We start from the raw sequence: 21,732 nt of genomic DNA, 5'->3' as shown, positions 1-21,732 counted from the left end.
TGCTTCTTTACACAGCTACAAACATTTTTGTGAGCTACTTCTAAAAGTTACAATTTTAGGCACCATTTTTGCATGTTGAAATTGTCATGTAAAATTTGCCGTACACATTCTTTATCAATACCTATACTTTCACCAATTGCGTGAATACTTAATCGACGGTCAGGCCGAAACAAATTACCGACTTTTTAGGCATTTTCATCCATTTTTTTAAAACTGAAGGGCGACCTGGCTTCTCTAAAATGCTTGAACCATTACAAAAAACACATGCCTGCTATAAACATTCAATGCCATTCACTTCTTTCAGTAAATTATAATTAGAATTATATGCTTCTTTCAGTAGCAGATTTTCCAAGTTTAAAGTAAAATTTCAAAATAATTCATTGCTCTACTATTACACTAACCATTTTATCTGACAAAACAAAAAACAACAATAACACAAATGTAGGCTCTGACTAAATGGTGTTGTTCACAGAAGCAGGACTAGCTGCACACTAAAAAGAAGGGTTCACACTAAACAGCTGTTGATTAATGGCATGGTTAATCCATGCCTCTATTGATCCGCAGCAGGGTCAGTCTCATTATTCATAGTTACACGTTGTATATTTATGTGTTTAAGATAAATGTGCTACCATTTAACTATTCTGAAATTAGCATGAATGTAATATTTTTAAGACAAGTGGATTCTTTTTCTTAAAATATTTTGTTTAATTGAAGTAACATTTAACAATGTTTTTACAATCTTAATTATTGGTCTTTTATTCGTTACGTTTTATGCTCATACGGTCTGATTCTGTGTGAATCATTATGATAAAAATGTTACTACATTGTAGGTATAAACTATAAATATGGTTTTTATACATCATTATCTATAAAAACAAACTTCAGGGCCTTTTACCGTTTATGATGTATCAGATAGGACCACTGACATCACAAATATATTCATTGATCAATATTTAGCTTGCCTCAAACCTGCTCAATGGGTAATTATGAAGTGCCCTCAGAATTCTAAAGGGAGACATTGAACTGTCATTAAGATGTTCAAACGTGAAAGGAGCTCCAATTCCACTAGATATTCTATGAAAATTGGCAATTCTCAGTTACGAACGAGTGTTTAAAACTCAGTGGTGTTGTTTGGAGGGTTTTAACAGTTTGTTCTGTATTTTATATTTAAACCAATAGAAAACCTGAGATTGTTTAATTTTAACATTTACCTAATATGTCTTGAAACAAAAAAAAAAGGTAAAAACATTCTGTATGTGCACAAATTCCTGTGATTTCTCTCCTTTAAAAAAATATATCATATAAATGAGGTTACATTATGATTATTTTTATTTGAGGGTTTGCTGTTTGAGAGCTCACCACCAAAAAGTTTTTAATATACCAAAAAGTAGGCAATATTGACTTAAAAATATCCCCAAGTTTAATTTTTATTTGATAAAAATTAGCAAGGGAAGACTTTAATCGTCTTGTACACAGATATTTTTCATTGATAACAGTACACTGAACACAGTACAGCGTGTCAACTTTGAGGAAGATATTTATTGTAAACATTTATTTGTTGTATGTGGATATATTATTAGTGTGTTTTACTTTGTGTGTTTTCAAATTTGCCTTTATTTCATTGTCTTAATATTTTGTATATTTTATGTCTGCAATGTGTGCTGTCTTCATGGAGATAAATATACAACCTGTTAATAAAGAACTGAATTTGTTTAAGCAAGTAATATTTGTAAAAAATTAATTAACACTCTTGGTTGAACTCTTGATTTCAGGATCCAAGTTACCTTGCAAGAGGCCTAACCCATGGGATCTCCACATCTACAGTGTCTGAGCTGGACACTGTAAATGGCGTTGAACTTGTTTCTCAGGTAAACAGTAGTTTCCTATATTATACAATGAAACCCAGTTATAACATGTCTCCATGCAAAGATTTTCCCATTTGTGCATTTTGATCGCTTATAATACTAAGGTATAAACATACATATATTTTATAGAAGAAATATTTATACAACTACAGAAATTGTAATCTAAATAAAAGTTAATTGTAAATAAAAATGTAAGGTAAATTTATATTAACCCTTTCCGGGCCAGGTGGCAATATATTGCCGCCATAGATCGCGTCTGAAAAGTGCCAGGCGGCAATATATAGTCACCTTGATATTCGTCGTTTTCTTAAATAAATACGACGTCAAATGATTAAAGTTTTATGTTTTTTTATTCCCTGGTATATTTGTAGATAATTAATATGAATATCTTTTTTATTTTGGAGGTCTATGCATTTTTATTTCGTAATTGTCTTTTGACATTATCAGCTGACTCAATCTATTGTTGTTAATTCTTTATGCTTTAGTGTAATCGTACTATTGTATGCTGGATTCTTCTTCATTATTTTATTTTGTGGTTGTAAATATTAGTAGTGTTAGTAGTTACGTGCTTAGCTATTGTGTGTAGTAGTTACAATGACTGACAATTTACGATCTCACGGGAGTGAAATTTTAAGTAGCATATTTGTAAATAGAAAAAGTGTAAATATATTTCAAATAAAATTGTGTAAATATTTCTTGGTAAATCGTGTTTTTAACTGTATTGAAACTGTTTATGGATCCTACAATCATCTGTTTACCGGTACATCCATAATGTGAATATTTATTTTAAGTTTCTTGCAGTGTAAGAGTCAGTTGCTTTATCACTTGTTGCAAAGTACAATTATGCGTATTTATACAAAATGTGTTATAAAAAATTTATTTATGAGAGAAATAACACAAAATTTTGTATGGTTGTTCCTTTCTAAATGTACAATAAATAAAATAGCTTCCCACAGTAAAATTATTTTTCCTTTTTTAGTTATTTACAAAAAAATAAAAAAATAAAATTTTTGTATGTAATCTATTAAAACATTATTTTTTTTTAAATTTAAAATTACTTAAAACTACATCTATATATTTTTTTCTTGATAGTATATATCTATACGAGTAATTTGGTGCAACTTTTAGGTCATTCTCTAATTTTTATGAAAAGTTATAAATTTTAATCTAAGAGACTGCAAAATCGCCAATTTTAGCCTGGCACTTTTGACTAGTTACAAACGGATATGATATGTGAAAAAATTTTGCAACATCTCATATTTGGTTCTGGCCCTGAAAGGGTTAACATACAAATTCAGCAGACACACTGCAATGTACAGAAATAAATATAGAATATACGAACAGCAAGCAAAATATTATATAATATAAATAACTACAATTATTTATTAATTTAGTTATCTATCTACATATTTCTCCACAAAAAGTGTGACAATAACAACTTTTAGTGATAAGTAATTTGCTTACTGATAATCAGCTATCATCTGCAAATGAACACAGCAAACTCGTGTTCATACATGAACATAAATATAGAAAATAAAAACAGCAAGGATAGTATTATTTTTAAAAACTATAGTAATCTTTTAATTATTTTATCTATCTACAGTTTTTCAAACATAAATTATGACAAAAACATGATTTAGAGATTGCTAATTTGCATATTGCCAATCAGCCAATAATTAATAAAGCTGTGAATCCCGGTATATTCAGTTGTCAAATTTCATCAAACAATTCTTAAATCCCAGTTCTTATTAAAAATTTGATTATTTCAAGATTTTGCTTTGACTCATCACTACCCTCCAGTGTCTCCTAGGACTATAAATATAAAACATAAATAGTAACAAATAAATTAATTAAAAAGATAGTCTTTATTTAATCATTAAGTGCAGAGCTTGCAGTGGTATTGTGAAAAGCTACTGCCTAGTGTATATGCCACGTACAGAGATTCTCCACAGTCAGCACATATATAGCGTGTTTCTCAAAACTACTAGAATCTCCTGATTTGTCATGTCAGGTTTTGGTAGAAAAATTGGTACTCATCCTGATTTCCATTATCCCCAGAAAAGTGACACTGCAGAAAGCCTAACTCACATCAATGCATCCGCATATCTAAAATTGATGAACCATCATTATCATTATTACAACTAAATCCTGCCAAGTCCACTGAACCACAATCAAAATACGAGGCATATCCAGAAAGTTCGTGTACTGAGGCTCTCACGGCGGGAAGGATTTTTTTTTCTCAATATGTTGGCTACATAGTAATGTGGTTCCTCCCCTCTGCAATGAGACCAGTTTGAGGTCAGTATGTTGAGAACTGAGACAGTACGTTTTGTGAAAAATGTCAACCCAATCTCCTGCCAAGTGCGAAATATGCAGCGTCATCCATTACCTCGTGCAGAAAGGAAAAATTCCGGATGAGGTTCATAATTGTTGTTGTTTAGCAGGAACATGTTGCTAAGCTATTCTACCAAATGACAACAGGTTGTGACAACATGTTTTTTCAGCAGCTTTTACTGACTAACCGTTGCAAAGCGGTCGTCCATCTATCTATTTTACAACATTATTTTAATGTCTTCCAGTGTCTGTTGCTTATGGAACATTATTGAAATACAATAAATCACTAAAACATGGATTAACTATCAGAATTTTGTACCATCATAATGTATCCAAACTCAATCTGCTTAGTCTCATAACTATAATTTATTTTGAGGCAATAAAAAGTAGATTTGGTTTAATTAAAAACAAAATTTCATGACATAATCTCACGTTATTCATTAAATTTCTTTATGATTATGATAATTTATAATAAATTAAAATTTTAAACACAGTCTTTTGGTCTAATAAAGTATTGCAAAAATTTAATAAAACTCTTAAATGTAGTTTTAAACTAATTAATTATTCATATAATTTGATCCTTGAGAATTAATCATACAATTAAAATCTATGTTATGGTTTTGCAATATGTATAGAATAATTAAATCGTTAATTAGTAAGAAATAGAATAAAACTAATCTTAGTTTTTTAATTACATAAATATAAACACTACAGTAACTTTACACAACTATAGAACATAGCCAGTATGAACAATTTATTTTGTATAATAAATATAAATTACACTAGGGCTTTATAAAAATTATAAACAACCTGTGATTATCGAGCTGTAGGTAGATTTCCTGCAATGACAATAATAATGTTCACATTACAACTCTGTTGTTTATTAACTGTTGTTTGTTGTTGCCCCACAGCAACATTGTTTTTTATCCTATTACGTTAAATAACACATATCACTACTAAAAGGTATAGTTAAATTTATATTTTTATTAAAACTTTAATTTTCTTCTATGCATATATTTTTACTTTGTGCTCAACAGCAGTTGCAGAAAAGGTTGAAATAAGAAATGATGTTACTGTCAAGATACTCTATGCTTTCAAGACTATAAATGAAAACAAATTGAAAATAGTGGTTAAATTAATTAAACAGTGGTTGTGCTGCCATAAAAACTATACATAACTTTAAACCATAAAACTTTACACTAACTTCCATTTTTTTACTCCAATAATTTATAAAACACTACACAAACGTTTAATTAAACACACTAAACGATTAAAAATATAAAAGATACAAATAAATAGCAAATAATATACTAGTATTGACAAATGGTGAAATAACAAATAAGAAATCACTATGACAACCACATGATACAACATTATTATCTACTAGATAAGTAGGTGGTTGTGAAACAGTTTGAAAATAAAATAATAGTTCATTGTGTTCAGTAACAATACTGTTATTTAGAAAAATTCTTCTTCTTTTTTTATATGATTTTCACTACTTCGAGACAACGATAAGTACAAAAATAAAGTAATAATAATAAAATTTAATGAAACTCTTTTTGGCGCATTAGGCATTTTGGAATTAAAAAAAATATAACCTTTTCCAACAAATATTGTATTAACATTTATTTGCTTACAGGCTATTGAAACGATGTTTCTGAAAGCCAAGATTACACCCTTTCCAATAACAACACTCAATCGTGTAGAACGTAAACTCTTGACAGGGAATTTTGACAAACATACAGTAATTTTTGTGTTTTCAGCAATTACATGAACAAATTGCGAACAGAAATGTGAAAATTCAAGTTAAAAATTTTCAAATGGCAAGTTGAATTAAATGAAACTATAGAATGTTTTACGGTATAATATGAAACCTTAAATCTTTATCTTTAAATTTACTTACGTTTTAGTTTAAATAAAATAAAAATAGACTTGCTGTGAGAGATCATATTACAACATAGTTAATGCGTCGAAAATAGCTTAGTGCCATTTGAAAATGTAGTTAATATGTTGATAATCGCTTAAAGCCAGTTGCAGGGTTAACAGGCTCTTTCAATTAATAATATTTGTTTACTGTAATGCAACAATAGAGACTAAGATAGGATTTTTACAATTTTGGAGACCAGTGGAGCGTAACCCGGAGGGATTTTTGAAATAAAAATAAGCCTATATGTTAACCAAGGATTCTAATAATGTTTATGTATAAATTCAGTACAATTGGTCCAGTAGTCTTTACGTAATTGAGTAACACACATATGAGCACACAGACAGAGACCATTAGATTTTTATATAGCATATTACATTCTAACACATATATCTTATTTATGTAGTAAAAAGAAAGAAATAATAGAATGGAACAAACAACCATTCCATTATTTTTTTGTTTGTCAATGATAAAACTCAGTGACAAGATTCAGGTTTCAGCGCACTCTTGCGTAGTAAGTTCAGAATCAGAATCATCTTTATTTACAATCATTGAGATTACAAATAGTGTCTTTTACAATAATGTGAGTTTTGAGTCTTCAAGCAGTTTTAGATGAGAGTTTCACTGTAGAATTCTTCGAGTTTGTAAAATGGTCGGTCCAGGAGCCATGCTTTTAGTGCCGATCTCAGCGAGTTCCCTCTCTTGGTGTGCATTTCTTGAGGCAGTGAATTGTGAAGTTTTCTGCCGATGTAGGATGGTTTAGTTTCAAATAGCGTTAGGTGGTGTGCTGGCAGGATGTAGAGCTCACCGTTTCTGGTGTTGTGATGGTGAGTGTCCTTGTTCCTTGGCAGATCTTTTCCATCTACGTACATCACTACCTCTTGGATGTAGAGTGAGACAACAGTCATGATTTTCTGTGCTCTGAATGCATCTCTGCAGCTATCCAGGTGGTGTAGGCCGGGAAGGGCCCTAATACATTTCTTTTGGAGTGTCAGGATTCTTTTTAGGTTGAGTTTTGATGTACCACCCCATACAGAAAGACCATATCTTACGTGTGATTCAAATAGAGAAAAATAAGCTGTTTTAGCTGTTTCTAAGTTGCTAAGAGATATTATTTGTTTTATCATGTATAGGCTAGTATTTAGTTTTTTACTCAGATTGTCTATGTGTGGGGTCCAAGAGATGTTTTCATCTATAGTTAAGCCTAAGAACTTAACATGTGTCTCCAAGCGTACATCTGGGATGATTTGAACATCGGTCATTCTTCCAAATGCTATCTGGCTGGTTTTAGTCGGGTTTGCGACCAGATCATTCCCATTGCAATATTGGTATGCCATGTTGAGGGCAACGTAGGATGATACTGCCAGGTCGTCTGCGGTTTGTCCTTTAAGTAGCAGGGTTGTATCGTCTGCGTACATGAGAGGTAGGCAAAATTCTCCCACATAGTGAGGCAAGTCATTTACAAACAAGATGAAGAGTGCTGGTCCTAGAACCAATCCTTGAGGCACGCCTATTTGAACTGGAAGAGGCGTTGATCTTATTTCTTCTGTGATTCCTCTGTGTGTATGTTTCAGTTCAACGAGTTGTTGTCGTCCCTCTAAGTAGCTTTTAACCTGTTGACGAGTGCAGCAAAACATACCCAAATGAGTGCGCACAGCATTTGCCGTTTGGTCCCGTATGAGGGAGCACGGCATTTTCCGTTGCAGACTAATGACTGTCAGTTCGTTCTCACTGACTTACTGTGACGTCTAACGGAGTTTTTTGGAACTTTTCAGTTGTTCCTAATAATGTCTCTGTACAGTGTTGCTAGTCCTGTATCGTGGCGGTACCTGGTGATAACTTTTAAAAACTATTTTACGGAGGCGGGACACAAGACCCGCTACGCCTCCAAGGTCGCCATTTTATAAGGCCACTCCCCCAGAATAACACAAAGAAGCGAAAACTATTCAGGCAGTGCTATGTGTGCATGCAAACACACCACTCGAACTGGACAAAGAAGAAAAGAAACCAGCTATGAATGTTCAACATGTGAGGTCGCTCTTTGTATATATCCTTGTTTTGAGCAGTATCACACACTAGCAAAGTTTTAAAACGAGGTTATTGCTTTTAACAATCTACAATGTATTTTTATATACATTTAAACTATAATAAACAAGTTTATTAACATTTAAAAGTTTTTTTTTGTTTTACTCCCTAACAGTCTGTCACTGGTCAATGAGGCACTCAGTATGGCCCGTCATAGCGGCACGGCAAATGCCGTGCGCACTCGTCAACAGGTTAAACCATTTTTTTGCAGTTCCTCCCTACCTCATTGGAACTGTTATTATTTAAACACCAGTGTATTACCTAACTCAATGAAATAAAAGTGAATGCATCGTGTAACAAGATATCTTCAGAATATTTCATCTGTAGATTTTTAAATTTTGCATGAAACTTCATTTTTGTATAGACAAGAATGAGTTCTATGATGGTGCGTTCTATCATGGAATTCGGCTGAGCATCATTGAATCCTATCACTCAATAGGCTAACTCAGTGTATCTTTTGTCTGCCAAGGAAATGTAAAAGTTTCTTCTCTGTAAGATGTCTTGTGTGATTTAGAGAATGAAATGAGCTATAGACTTGGAAGTGTGCACGCAACCTCAGCAAAGCCTGTTGCGCGACACATAGTGTGGCTTATTCCTACCTTGTTGGTATTCCTTGTCAGTTTTTTCAGAATTTAAAGATCTTGTTGTTAACTAAATTTTATGAAGAGGTACTAATGCTGCCGTTGATTGCAAATAATGGTATGTTATATTCAGCTTTATTTCCAACAGTGTATGTATGTTTTGATCAAATATTTATTAATACATGTCATACAACAAAAAATCAACACTTAAATCATATTAAATGAACCTATCATTTGAATGTGCAACTGATGATACATATTTTATGTAACTTGTTTTGTTATTTAGTATAAATTAATTTATTGATTGTAAAATTCCAGCCTACAGGACAGGATACGAGCCACCCAGCCTACCAGCATAATATGCCTGGGTTTACAACTGATCAGAGTACTGGAGGATATGTACAGAATAATTACTACAATGCGCCACAAAACAGTTATTACAACGCTCCCCAAGTTTTGAATGCAAGTGAAGAAGTTCACCAAATTCCAGGTTGGTGTGTAATGAAGTATAATTATTCCTTCAATAACCTTTAAACAAGAAGGTTATGAATATCATTGTGATCAATTTTTTACACATATCAAACAATAAAATAATAATAATAATGTATGGCATACAGAATTTTTCACATAAAATATTACAAATTGCATTCCATTAATTCCCTAAAGACTGATTTAAAAATGTGGTTACTGCAAATATTTTAATTTGGGTAAAACAATTGAATAGAAATTGTACAACATATTTATAAAACATACAATATATTTATTGAAGGAGGTGCTTTCTTTATTAGAGATGACTATTGTGGTAGACAAACAACACAAATTGCCCAATAATTTTAAATTTATTTGACATAGGTCTTTTGACATAGAAATGCTGTCATCAAGCATGATTCAACAATGTTAAATAGTATAAATATTAGTAGAAGGAAGTTGTAAAAATATTAATGAATTAATGAAAAATGCCTTTATTAAAGAGATGGAGTTATCAAGTCTTCTCTACCACTCAACCTCATATTGTATACAGTAAATTTACAATAGTTTGATATAATTGTGGTAAATTATTAATTTATTCTTTAAATAGAAATAACAAAAATGCTTAACCTATACAAAATTAAATGAACTTATCACATCCTGGTAGCCAGTCTTAATATTGATCCCTGTATCATATTTTCTAAGTAGGGTTTGTTCGCTTTCCTCACAATTTTATATATATATATATATATATATATATATATATATATATATATATATATATATATATATATATATATATATATATATATATATTATTGGTATTGGATTTTCAAAATCTCATCGTACATAAGTATTTGATTCAGTGTAAGCAAAGACTGTCACTCAAGAAGCTGGGAAAATTTAATTTCTATCTGTATGTCTGTACGAAATCTTAAGAATGAACTTACAAATAGACAAAATGTTGCATTGGGTTTCATTTCTATACAGGCAACATCGAGTTCTATGATGATGCATGCCAAATTCATTGGATTTGGCTGAGCATGAGTGAACATTTTTATATTGGTCTTATAGGTAAACATGATAGCAAGGAGTAAAAACAGAATAAATAAATTTGTAATTAAACTGAGTACAGTTAGATATCGTAACATGCCCCATAGTAACACATGTAGCCTAATGAAATAAGCAATAGACTTAAAATTCTGAATGAAACCTTAGCAAAGCATGTTACGTGACACTAGGTGTGACGTACTACTACGTTTGTAATGTTAAATTTAATTTCAGCTTTGATTTCATTATAACTTTTTGGTATATAGAACAAATTAGTGTATAAAATAAACTAAAATGTGCACTGAAAACTTGTATTGTTTATTAAAATATGTTTCATATTCATATAATAGCAACAGAATTTTGTCATTATAAAAATGATGTGTTTTTTATTTAAAAATTATTTTTATGATGCATAAAATTTATGTAAACATGCAGGTTATAATGCAGAACAACAACACCTGCCACCCGAGAACTCGTCACAGGAATACTGGACGCCCACTACTGCAGGAGGGTGGGACCAGCAGTCCACCCCCGTCCAGGAACAAGCCATGGTTGAGCCAACCAGTTTGGACTCCCAGCCCCAGATCTCTGTTAAACCTGGTTTTGGTTATTTTGCAAACTCAGAAGAAAATGTTAAACCTCAGGTGAGGGAAATTATGAATTTAGACTTATTAAACGTTAAAGAAATCAATATTTTCAAATTATCGTAAAGCATAGTAATTTATGTGTTACTTTAATTCATAAGATCATAATAAGGTTCATTAAAACCTCAGAAGATAAAGTTTAGAGATTCACTAAATAAATATATAGATAAAAAACTCTTTTGAAGGTAAAACAATATTGCTTCATTGTTAAGTTCAATAGTTTTTTTAGTTCTATTTTATTCTGCATTAAGATATTTTAAGTACCATTGAACTTTTTTGTTTGATAGTTACTTAATTTTGCTCCAAGTTTAATGCATTATGTCAATTGCAGGACATCTTACACTATTTTAGCCCTATAAAGCGTAACACTCTTTGTCTTCTAATATATAATCTGTTGGCAATTACTGTATTTTTTAAATTAGCAGGCTGTAGAAACTCATTTACCCTCTACCTCATGAATTGCGGTGACTCATCCACTCCTAATGGACGTTATTTCTGGCATTTTCAGTGGGAAGATTCTTTGTTCATTTTGTGTGAGGATCCATTCTATTTAGAATGTTCATTCTTAGTTTATATTTTAAGCATCTGTGTTTCTAAAATTGTTTTATACAAACTGCCTTAAAGTTTATCAAACGGACTTGAATACAAATATGCACACACTTATTTCAATATAGAAATTAATTTTATTTTGACAAACAGTTTTGAATTTTTTAATGAATTAGCAAAATTGACAATGGCTGTGTTTTATTGTGAAAACAAATTTTTTATTTCAGAATCGAATCTTCTCAAAGTACACATTCACTGCCACTTGTACTAATATCATAAAATTAATTGCTGGGTAATTCACAATACTTAGATAAAGGTTTGAACATGCCATGTTCACTTAATAAAATGAAACAAACCAGTATTTATCGTGTTAGAAAACAATACATTCTTGAATAATTGACAAGTTATGCTACTTTTAGCGGAGAGGTATACAGAGATACACAGAAATCTGCTAGATACCAGTACAACACAAATTATAAAAAAATCTAACCACAAGTTAAAGGCTGATTTTAGCCACTAATAATTAGATGGGTCAAGTGCAGCGGGCTGATATTGGCAGTTACGTGTGAGAGAGTTATAATGTTTTAACAGTTTCATTACCTGACACTGTTTTTCTTCAATTACTGCATGTCGTAAAATGTGAAATATGTTGCTTTTATAAAAAAAATGACTAATAAGTACATTGCTGGTCCTGGTGAAATACATCTTATTAAAACTCTACAAAATGATGTGTTGTTTGTTTTGTACATTGTAAAACTCATTCACTATATCTATAAGTTGTAAGCATATATTAGTATAACCATGACAATTGTCTAATTTAATGTACGCCAAAGTCTTACAAATGTATAAGTTGAAGCTTCAAAACTCACATTAGTTTTATAGAACAATATTAGTTGATGTAATGTAACAGATGTTTGAATTTGATGACTGTTTGGCATGCTGGACGCTCGTGAACAGACCCCTCCCAAACCTGAACCTGTAAGTACACACTACTGTTGTCATCATAGCACTTGCTCTCAGTACGACTCCAGTGTACGGTTCAAATCTCTTGCTATAGTCCCATCTGTGAATATAATGACAGTGGACAATATCGGGAAATCCATCCACCCACAAGTTTGGAGCCAGGGGAGACTGTTTCAGACTTTAAGACACGGCCTTAACCTCTTTGGCTCACCACGGCAGCCTAGATATGTGAAACCAAAGATAGTGTTCGGAGGAACCTACCCCATAGACCTACCACTCGGCTACAGACGTAGAACAGTGCCCACATTTGATATTGATTTGCCCGTTCCGGTCATGAATGATGAAGCCTCACTGTCATCATTGGTTGACTAATTTGAAATAGTACACCTACATGTTTTTCCATTTTTTAAATTTTCTATGAAAGTGCTCAAAAAAACAACTATGTTCAACTATAAATTTGTGAACTATACAAGTTAAATTTTTATCAAATGACAATTTCATGTGGTTTTTTTATAAAAATTAATTTGCTATAGAATCAGTAAACATTTTAATAACGCACATGTAAGGAATATTGTAAGAAATACTGACCCTTCATATTACTTTTTGAAGTATTGTAATTCAGTGTTCAGTACTTCATCTCGCATCTCGATTGATACATTGGTAAGATATTTACAAAGCTATTTCTGTACTATCAGGATCATGTATTTTCTCTTAAAATTAAAAATAATATAAATATAATATTTAACATTGTGAAAAAAGTATTTTAAAGTAGTTAATATGTACTTGTAATATATACTTGTAAATATGTTACAAAAGGATAACTTGTTTACAGTAATGCTAACTTAGTTACTTTAAAGTGAAGCCTATAATAGGCTTGATTAAGAAATTATATTTACTCTCTGTTGAGACATATTCACATGTTTGTAAAAATTAAACATAATTAATCACTATGTTTTGTCATGAAAACTTGATTAAGAAATAGTCTTACCATGTTAGTTGTTCATCTTACGTGTTAGGATCCATCTTAGGTAGAGGTTAGATTTCAATTACCAATGTGTAGTATATATTTGGTTTATTGTAACACTTAATCATATCAATCTATATAACAAAGCTCTTAGTCAAACAAATTATGCATATAAAATACATCCAACTTCCAATACTGCAAACTTTTAAAAGTTTACTACAAACTTAGTACTACAGACTAATAAATTAAATAACATAAATTGACCACCATCTAGTTCTTTAATAGTCCAAAACTCAATATCGTATTCAAAGTTTGCTTCACGTTCTATATGTTACTTATCTTCTATGGGTTTAATTTGGCACTAATTGAATGGTTAATTTTTTAAGTTCAAATTTTGAAATCTTCGTTAAATCATCAATCTTTTTCAAACCTGACCTGGCCTATAATTTTAGATACGTAACAGCCCTCAATAGCTAAACTAATCAACGTGTCTTATGAGTTTTTTTACCATTTTTCTTTGTGATATGAGGAAATAGAAAATGCAAAGTAAACTTAAGTGCTTACTGGTCAAGGAATTCATATACGATATTATTCATTCCTGATTCATCTTAATTGATTATTATCAGTTATGTAACTAAGGAGGGGGGGGCCCTCCCCCTCTGAAAATAAAAACCTCAAAAATAAAGAAAATATTCAAATAACAGCCATTCAACCTGTCTGAAATACATTAGTTAAATTTTTGAATGTGAATTAAACTTATCTAATTTATTCAAATTTTGACTTATTCTATGCTCCCTTGTGTGGTGTGTTATTAATTATTGTTATAAATTTCAACTCAAAGGCAATTTCATTAAGAAGGTTAATTTTTTATGTTCAAATTTTGAAATCTTCGTTAAATCATCAATCTTTTTCAAACCTGACCTGGTCTATAATTTTGGATACGTAACAGCCCTCAATAGCTAAACTAATCAACGTGTCTGTTGTTCTAGCATATTAAAATGTTTAATGAAGATATAAATGGTTGTGTATACTAGAACAGAAACTTATAATAGTGTATAAAAACTAAAAATATTTTAGTTGTATAAAATTACTATAGTACTAGCAATTAGGGGTTGCGGTGGTGGGAAATATGTTAGACTTATGACTAAGCAATACTCTGTGACAATTTCAGTGTATAATATGTTGTTTGATAACCTTTTCTTTTGTTCTGATGTTTACAATCTATATATACCAATCACTTTAGGATAACATTATAAATAACAAAAGTCTGGGTTGGATTGGGTAAGTGCACTGGGTAACTAATATGGCAAAAAAGCTGATAGTCCTAATCCCCTGCACACGCGCATGCGCATGCGTGTTGTGTGTGTGTGGGTGTAAAACTACCTGAGTCCCAGCCGTAGTCACTATTTGCTAATACTATAGGAGTTCTTTTTATGATTGTAGCTTATTACCTGTTTGTGACTTTTATTGGTTTTAGTGTTGTAACTGCGTTTTAAATATGTGGTTTCAGATAGAAAAACCAGTAGGGACTCATCCCTCTGAGAAGTCTGAAAACAAAGATAAAACCAACAGACGGACAAGTAAAACACAGCAGAGTGGGTCTGGGTGGTTTGGTGGTATATGGGACAAACTTGCACGGAGACCAAATAACCAAATGAAACTTCCTGATGATAAAAACCCTTCAGTAAGTATAGTTAACAAATATTTTGTGTTGTATTTCACCTTTCTCCCAGTTTCATATTTTGTTTCTACATAATATTTATTTCTAATTAAATTTTGTTGTGCTACAAAATCCTTGTTAGTATAAAATGCTTCTTAAGTGGTTTTGCTTTAACCCTCTCCCGCTCGCAAGGCATGAATCGGCACGGCCACCACATAGCCACTGCAGCTTAAACGGCACAGATCGGCACGCACTGCTTTATCTACTAGAGCCGATAAGTGCTGCTCTCGAGTAGCAATATGTTGTACTACTACAGGTTGTTTGCTATCAGGAGACCATTCACTTTACTTTTACAGTAGATTTATTCCATTATTTCGCTATTTGTATTAGTTCTGCGGAAACAATGGCGGGTTGTAGTTGTACACTTCGTGACAGTTAAATCGATCTCGTTATTAGTAGCGATTGCGACGATTCAAGTGAGTGTAGTGATGTACCAGAGCCTTGTGAAATGGTTGGTGGCATTATGAATGTAGTTCGGAGTGATCACAGTGGCAGTGACGGCGAGCCAGACAATGACCTTCACCAAGTAACTGCGCAACACACAATCCCGCACCACCGGCGCCCAGCTGTCCGTGTGCCCCCTTCCTGGTCTCGTACAGTCAACTTCATTGAACCAATATATAGTAAAATAATTAATATAGATAATTATAGTTAATTACAATGACAGAACGTGTGTAAGTTGAGGCGCCGCGTATTTTTACCGAGCGAGACCGGCAGAGCGAATTAATTGAGGTTAGAAGCATCATGAGCGCCTGGAAACAATGCGAGTGGGAGAGGGTTAAGATATTCAAAATCCAATAAAATTATATTAGTTTTTACACATATTTTACATACTACACATAGCCAGAAATGTGCAGGTGAAGAAAATTGAAGTACAAGCCTTGGCAAGTGCTGTAAATTTCTCTGAGATACATTATGGTTTTTAGAATAAACTATTCATCTACAACAGTACTATGGACAATGTTTAAAAAAACTGTTTGCATAAATATGTTCAAGAACTTTAGTAATGCCACCACCACTGTAGGTTAACAACAGTTGAATTATATTAAAGCTGTCTGCATGAAACTGATTTTTTTAGCCATGTGTCAATCAGTCTAGTAATGAGCATGTAACACACCATACTGTTTGAGAATTTGTTATAAGGTTGTATGCAAATTTGAAAATCGGTAGTGCCTTTTTCTGCAATTGACAGTGTCCTGTGGTCACAAATATTCTATTCTTCCGACCTAAGAGCTGGCTGTATGAAATGACTTTTAGTTTTACCCCATAAGAACAATATTAAATTTGAAACACTTTTATGTTTTTATTTTTTTCTTAGAATTATGGGAGATGTCTCATTTTAATTATATAATTAACCCATTCAAGACATTGGACGGGCTGTGCCCGTCCGCTAGACACAACATCGACGTAGTTGAATATATTACCGATAGATCGCAGAGGCATTCACATTTGCTGCATATTTTGTTCTCAATATTCTAGTCTATGTTTTTCTTCTTCTTCGTTGCTGAAAATCATCTGATATTGCCTCAAATCATCTTGGCAAAACAGCTTTCTTTCGTTTGTAAACAGTCAAGATGGCGTTCGTAAATTCGGATGATTTTGCGGCTTACGTTGCTAATGTTTTAGATGAAGTGGTGATGAGGAAAGTGACAGTGAACAAGATGACATGATACATGAAAATAATGAAATGTCTGATTGTACACACGTTGAAAGCAGTGATAATGAAAGTGACGATAACCAACCGGCTAGGCCTTGTGATTTTGCGTGAAGTGTTGGACCAAATACTGTTAGTACAATGCGTTTTTAACCGGCAATCATGGAATAAATCCTATCATTTCGAGGCAGTTAAGAGAAAACTGCACTGAATCAGATGTGTTCAATCACTTCTGTGACGAAACCTGTTGGGCTCAGGTAACCCTTTGGTAGGCTTCCCGCTTGTGGAGAATCACCACTGCGCCTTCAAGGAAAGTTTTGGGGGCATTTTATTGAAAAGATACCTCCAACCACCAAAGCCAGGCCCTCAAGAAAATGTAAAGTTTGTGCCTCACAGGGGAAAAGAAGTGAAACAGTGTACCAATGTAAAAAGTGTCATGTTCCACTTCATCTGGAAACATGTTTTGAGGTGTTTCACACCCAAACCACTTCTAAAGATGTACATTAAAAATTTGTATGGTGTAAATATATTTATATTTAAAAAAACTAACATTTTGTGTTCATACAATAACAAGGAATAACTAGAGTAAATTTATAATATTCATAGCATGTTATACAGTAAGTGCTATGCAAAGTGTACCTGTTCTTACACGAAAGCATGGAAAATATCCAAGTTCTGTAGTCCAAAAATTATAGTAATTTATTCAGTCACGAATGGGTTAATATGCTTCTAAACGCATTTGAATTTTATTGTAAAGTGTATATTTTTAGCATATTTGAATAGTAAAATACAACACATCTCGAGGTTTTCTTAATAACCAATTTAAGAAATGTTATAAAATAAAATGCATTTTAATGCATATTGATGACATATTCAAATTGAGATATATTTCATATACTCTATGACTAAAAATAATGATGCAAAATTAGTTGAAATTTAAGATTGATCTTATGAGGCTAACATCAAAATAAAAGAAGAGGACTAAACTTCTGATTTGGTAACCTGTTCTTCCTACCATATCAAAACTCTCCTTTACTCAAAAAAACCGTAGTGTTTTTTCTTCTTCTATGGGGCGGCCTACTGCCATGCACTTAAGCCTCAAGGGCCTTTTGCGCACCCTGGAAGCACACCATGAGGCGTACCAGTCTATGATTTCAGCAGTTCCACAAACCGCGGAAAACAACTTATCAGGTCCTTCTGAGGAAATTCACCACCCTTGTCCAAACTACCAAAAATGGCAAACCGCTCCTTTGCTATTGTAGGACAATCAAGAGCAAGTGTTCAGCAGTTTCATCGTCCTCATCACACATTCTACAGGGCGGATCCTCCTGAAGGATGCCGACTCTGTGAAGATGCTTCCTCAGGTGACCATATCCCGTGATCAGACCTATAACCCGTAGTGCTATAAGTTGTTCAATTTTTTCAATGGTTAATCATACAAAAGTTTGAATATCAATATCGTTCAGTTTTTAAAATTTAGTACCACTTTATTTCTTCAAGGGGCTGGTAATAATCATCAGTTTAAGGTCCTAAATGTAATTACAGATCAAATTGTTTAAATTTTAAGGGTTTGATGAAATGAGAACAGAGATATGTTAAAACAACTATTTGTACAAAATGCTTTCATTGCAATTACGTAATAAATCAGTTATTTCAACAAGTAATGTTCTTAGCTCAAGATAAAATGGGTCAAATTACATTTAAATTAGTAAAATAACATTATTTAAATTTTATATTCAGAACCAATCACTGTGATGCAATATCACATCTAGCAGTGCCGTCGGAAACCTTTGAAGTCTCAAAATATATACAGTAAACACATGAAAAGTTGATACTATACTGTTAACTGCATACATGTGTTCTATTTACATCATAGTTTACCATGAGAATTGATATATCATAGCCATTTGTCAACAATAGCTCTGTCCTCGTTGCACAATCGTGTGATTCGTTTTTGGCAGACAGATATATTTCATACAGGTTAGTTGAGACTGAACATGTGATGGTGCAGCATAGACGTGTGTTAACTCACACACACACAAAATAGTTACAATTTTGGTGTAGTAGTCTAAAATAGAGCAGAATTTTGATTGATGGCAAGTTGGTCACAGGTGCGTTTATACAATAGTTTAGCAGAATGTGATTAACGTGGTTAGTACTGAGAGAATGGATACATATCTCTTCATAAGAGTGTTTCAAATGATTTGGCTTTATGATATTTTGTTTTCCAGATCGTGTGGGATGAAAAGAGTAAACGATGGGTGAACACAGATGCCTCTGAGGAGGAGCAGAGTGCACAGCTGAAACCCCCGCCTAAGGCAAGTGAGCTGAATGGTTCTGCCATCCCAAGTGCCCCCACACAAGCACCCACATCCACTCCAGCCTCTGGACCTGGTATGGCCACCTCAGGATTGCCTCCACCCTCTACCACCTCTACTAACATATACAAACTGCAACGGGGCAAAGGTAATTGATACCAGTCACTTGTGAAGTAATTCAACAGTGATATCTAACATGGTTCAGCCTTAAATGCTTTAGATTGTGAAGATTCCATTTTATACTTTTTATTTTTCATTAGATTTGTAAGATTGTAAATTTTGTTTGGTTCACAATTAGGAGTTTTCATGGTTATTAATGTCATTTTTTAAATTTGAAACAAATTGATAATTTATTTAATTTTCAAAGTAATATGAATACATTTTTTTGTAAAAAACAAACAAATATTTGGCACATGATTTTTATTATTATACTTGTATTTTAAGTATGAAATCATAAATTAGATCCATTTTTGTTGCCATTGACAACATTTTGAAAGATCTACTTCAAAAGAATACTGTGCTATGAAGATTTTCAAAAACTTTTTTTTTACATTTTTTTACATAAATTCCAGATTGTGGAATTTGCCAAGGCAGAATAATTTATGTTGAAACATTCTTCCTAAACAATAAATTATTACCAAATACACGTATTTCTTCATTTGGACATAACAGTAGTCATTAACAATAAATTTAATAAGGTAGATGTCTAATGTATATGTATGAATTTTGCATAAATGCAATATTTAATTTATTGGGCATCATCAATAAGAGAAAGTATTAAATAAGCAATATTTTTTCTCTCTGTCTGTATGCTATAACAAGACAGTGAATGATACATTTTCAAACAAACAGGAATATACAAAATGTGGTGTAAAGAGAAAACAGAGTATAAACCACCCTATTAAAAAACCTAATAATATTGTCCAATTTCCTCCAAAAAATCAACCATCTATGGTAATATCAAATCAGTACATGTCGCTGTCTGGTAATAAATTATAGCAACAAGAATCTGAAGATAAAGTATACTTACTTAATCTGCGGAAACCTCGTGAAAATCAGAAATCTACTAGTAAAAGGCTATTCAATCTCAAACAAAAAATGGGAAGGAAACTGAGACTTGCATTATACACAGATAATCAGGGTGGGGGATTTTCATGGAAAATTGAGTGGATTAATCAAAACGATCTTCTAGTAGTAGGCTCCGTCATGCCAGATGCCTGCCTCCTTCAAGTAGCTGAGACTGCTTCACAATCAAGGGATGATGTCATCTGTGTGATGGGTGGAACTAATGTCACTATATGGGAACCTACTTCCAATTTACTCATCTTTGGAAGAAGAATTAGTTCACTTAAGCAAGAAAATGCCTGTACTGTTAACAACATTCCCAATGAGGTGTGACTTACCTATCACAGACAGTTATCATATTGACATAGACAAAGCTAATTACTACATAAGGGAGTTGGTAAGTAATCTGGAGTCTGTGTATTTGGTGGACCTGGATTCGGTACTCAAGCATTTTCACTTCACATCAAGGATTGTATCTAAGCAATAGAGGAATATCCAATTTGGCATATTTAATTACTGATAAACTAAGTGCTACCTTCAGCAGTGTGCAGAAAAGAAAAAAGATACTAATCTACCAATTTGCATAATAGACATTAAGTATGGTTGATGTCATAGAGGAGTATAGAGATTCCACAGATACAGCATTCTCTCATTGCATTTCACCTGACATTCAAAGTGAAAAGAGCATGATTCAGCATGAATCAAGAGCATGATGTGGCAATGATTTTTACAGAAAATTTTAATAGACAGCAACTCAAGGATTTTGTCAACAAGTACTACCAAAAGCTTAACGTGGTGGGACTATGATACAAGCTTTGAATAGTTTCTACAGGATTCAAAAAATCTCAAACATCTCATTTGCTCGCCAATGGGTTGTGTGCGGGACAAAGTCCCAATTGAACATTTTGTTAAAAGACTTGTAGATTTTCAACATTGTACTGGAGCCCTGGAGCAACAATTAAGGTCGTATCTGTTGACAAAAAAACATCTAGAGATTTAAGAAATCGTTTAATATATTCTGGGTTTTAAAACGGTTACAACTATCAATCTCTCTACAACATCGGAATCTGCAAAGGTCATTGGAAAGCCAGATTAAGGGCTCATCCACACGGGGGACACCAGCGAGGGCACTGACTGACCTTTCTTCACAGTCTCCATCGACACCAACACCTGTTCTCCATTTCGAAATGGAAATGAAAATGACAGAGTGGCTGAAAATATAAGTGCTGATTTGTCTTGTGCAGTTCTTGATGGGGTTGGTGGTGGTGTATAGTTCATGATGAATTTGAATGCTGCTGTGAGTTACATTAACATCAGTAAAACTAAATTATCTCTGTCTCTTGGTCCAACAGAGCAATGTATTTAGTGAATCGTCTCAATATACAGATATGTCAGGCTCTGTACACCAATTTTACGATAGCTTTAATGTGATGTTTTTGAATATTAAGGGGCTCATAAATAAGGTTTCTGTTTTGTAAAATTTCCTGGTAAATTTTAATGTGTCAGTGATGTGCCTAACTGAACATTGGTTGTTGGGAGATGAGATCAGTT

General features: G+C 32.7%; 1 protein-coding gene across 11 annotated transcripts in view; it reads left to right on the top strand.

The window, feature by feature from the left end:
• The window catches only part of LOC124360721 (protein transport protein Sec16B), a 130,264-nt gene that overhangs the window by 67,414 nt on the left and 41,118 nt on the right, over positions 1-21,732 (top strand). For 10 of the 11 annotated variants that reach the window (XR_006922270.1, XR_006922271.1, XR_006922272.1 and 7 more), the window contains 6 exons: positions 1,773-1,868; positions 9,108-9,279; positions 10,743-10,951; positions 12,455-12,475; positions 14,935-15,108; positions 19,030-19,264. Coding sequence is in view for 8 of the 11 variants with exons in the window: in XM_046814560.1 (XP_046670516.1) it covers positions 1,773-1,868; positions 9,108-9,279; positions 10,743-10,951; positions 12,455-12,475; positions 14,935-15,108; positions 19,030-19,264 (907 nt within the window). In the remaining 3 variants the exon portion in view is untranslated. The remainder of the gene's footprint in view (positions 1-1,772; positions 1,869-9,107; positions 9,280-10,742; positions 10,952-12,454; positions 12,476-14,934; positions 15,109-19,029; positions 19,265-21,732) is intronic. The other variant, XM_046814561.1, reaches the window with a different exon arrangement.

The sequence above is a fragment of the Homalodisca vitripennis genome, chromosome 4, assembly GCF_021130785.1.
Source record: "Homalodisca vitripennis isolate AUS2020 chromosome 4, UT_GWSS_2.1, whole genome shotgun sequence".
Taxonomy (NCBI): Eukaryota; Metazoa; Arthropoda; class Insecta; order Hemiptera; family Cicadellidae; genus Homalodisca; species Homalodisca vitripennis.
Note: the sequence above shows the minus strand (reverse complement) of the source record. Positions and strands in the feature narration are given on the sequence as shown.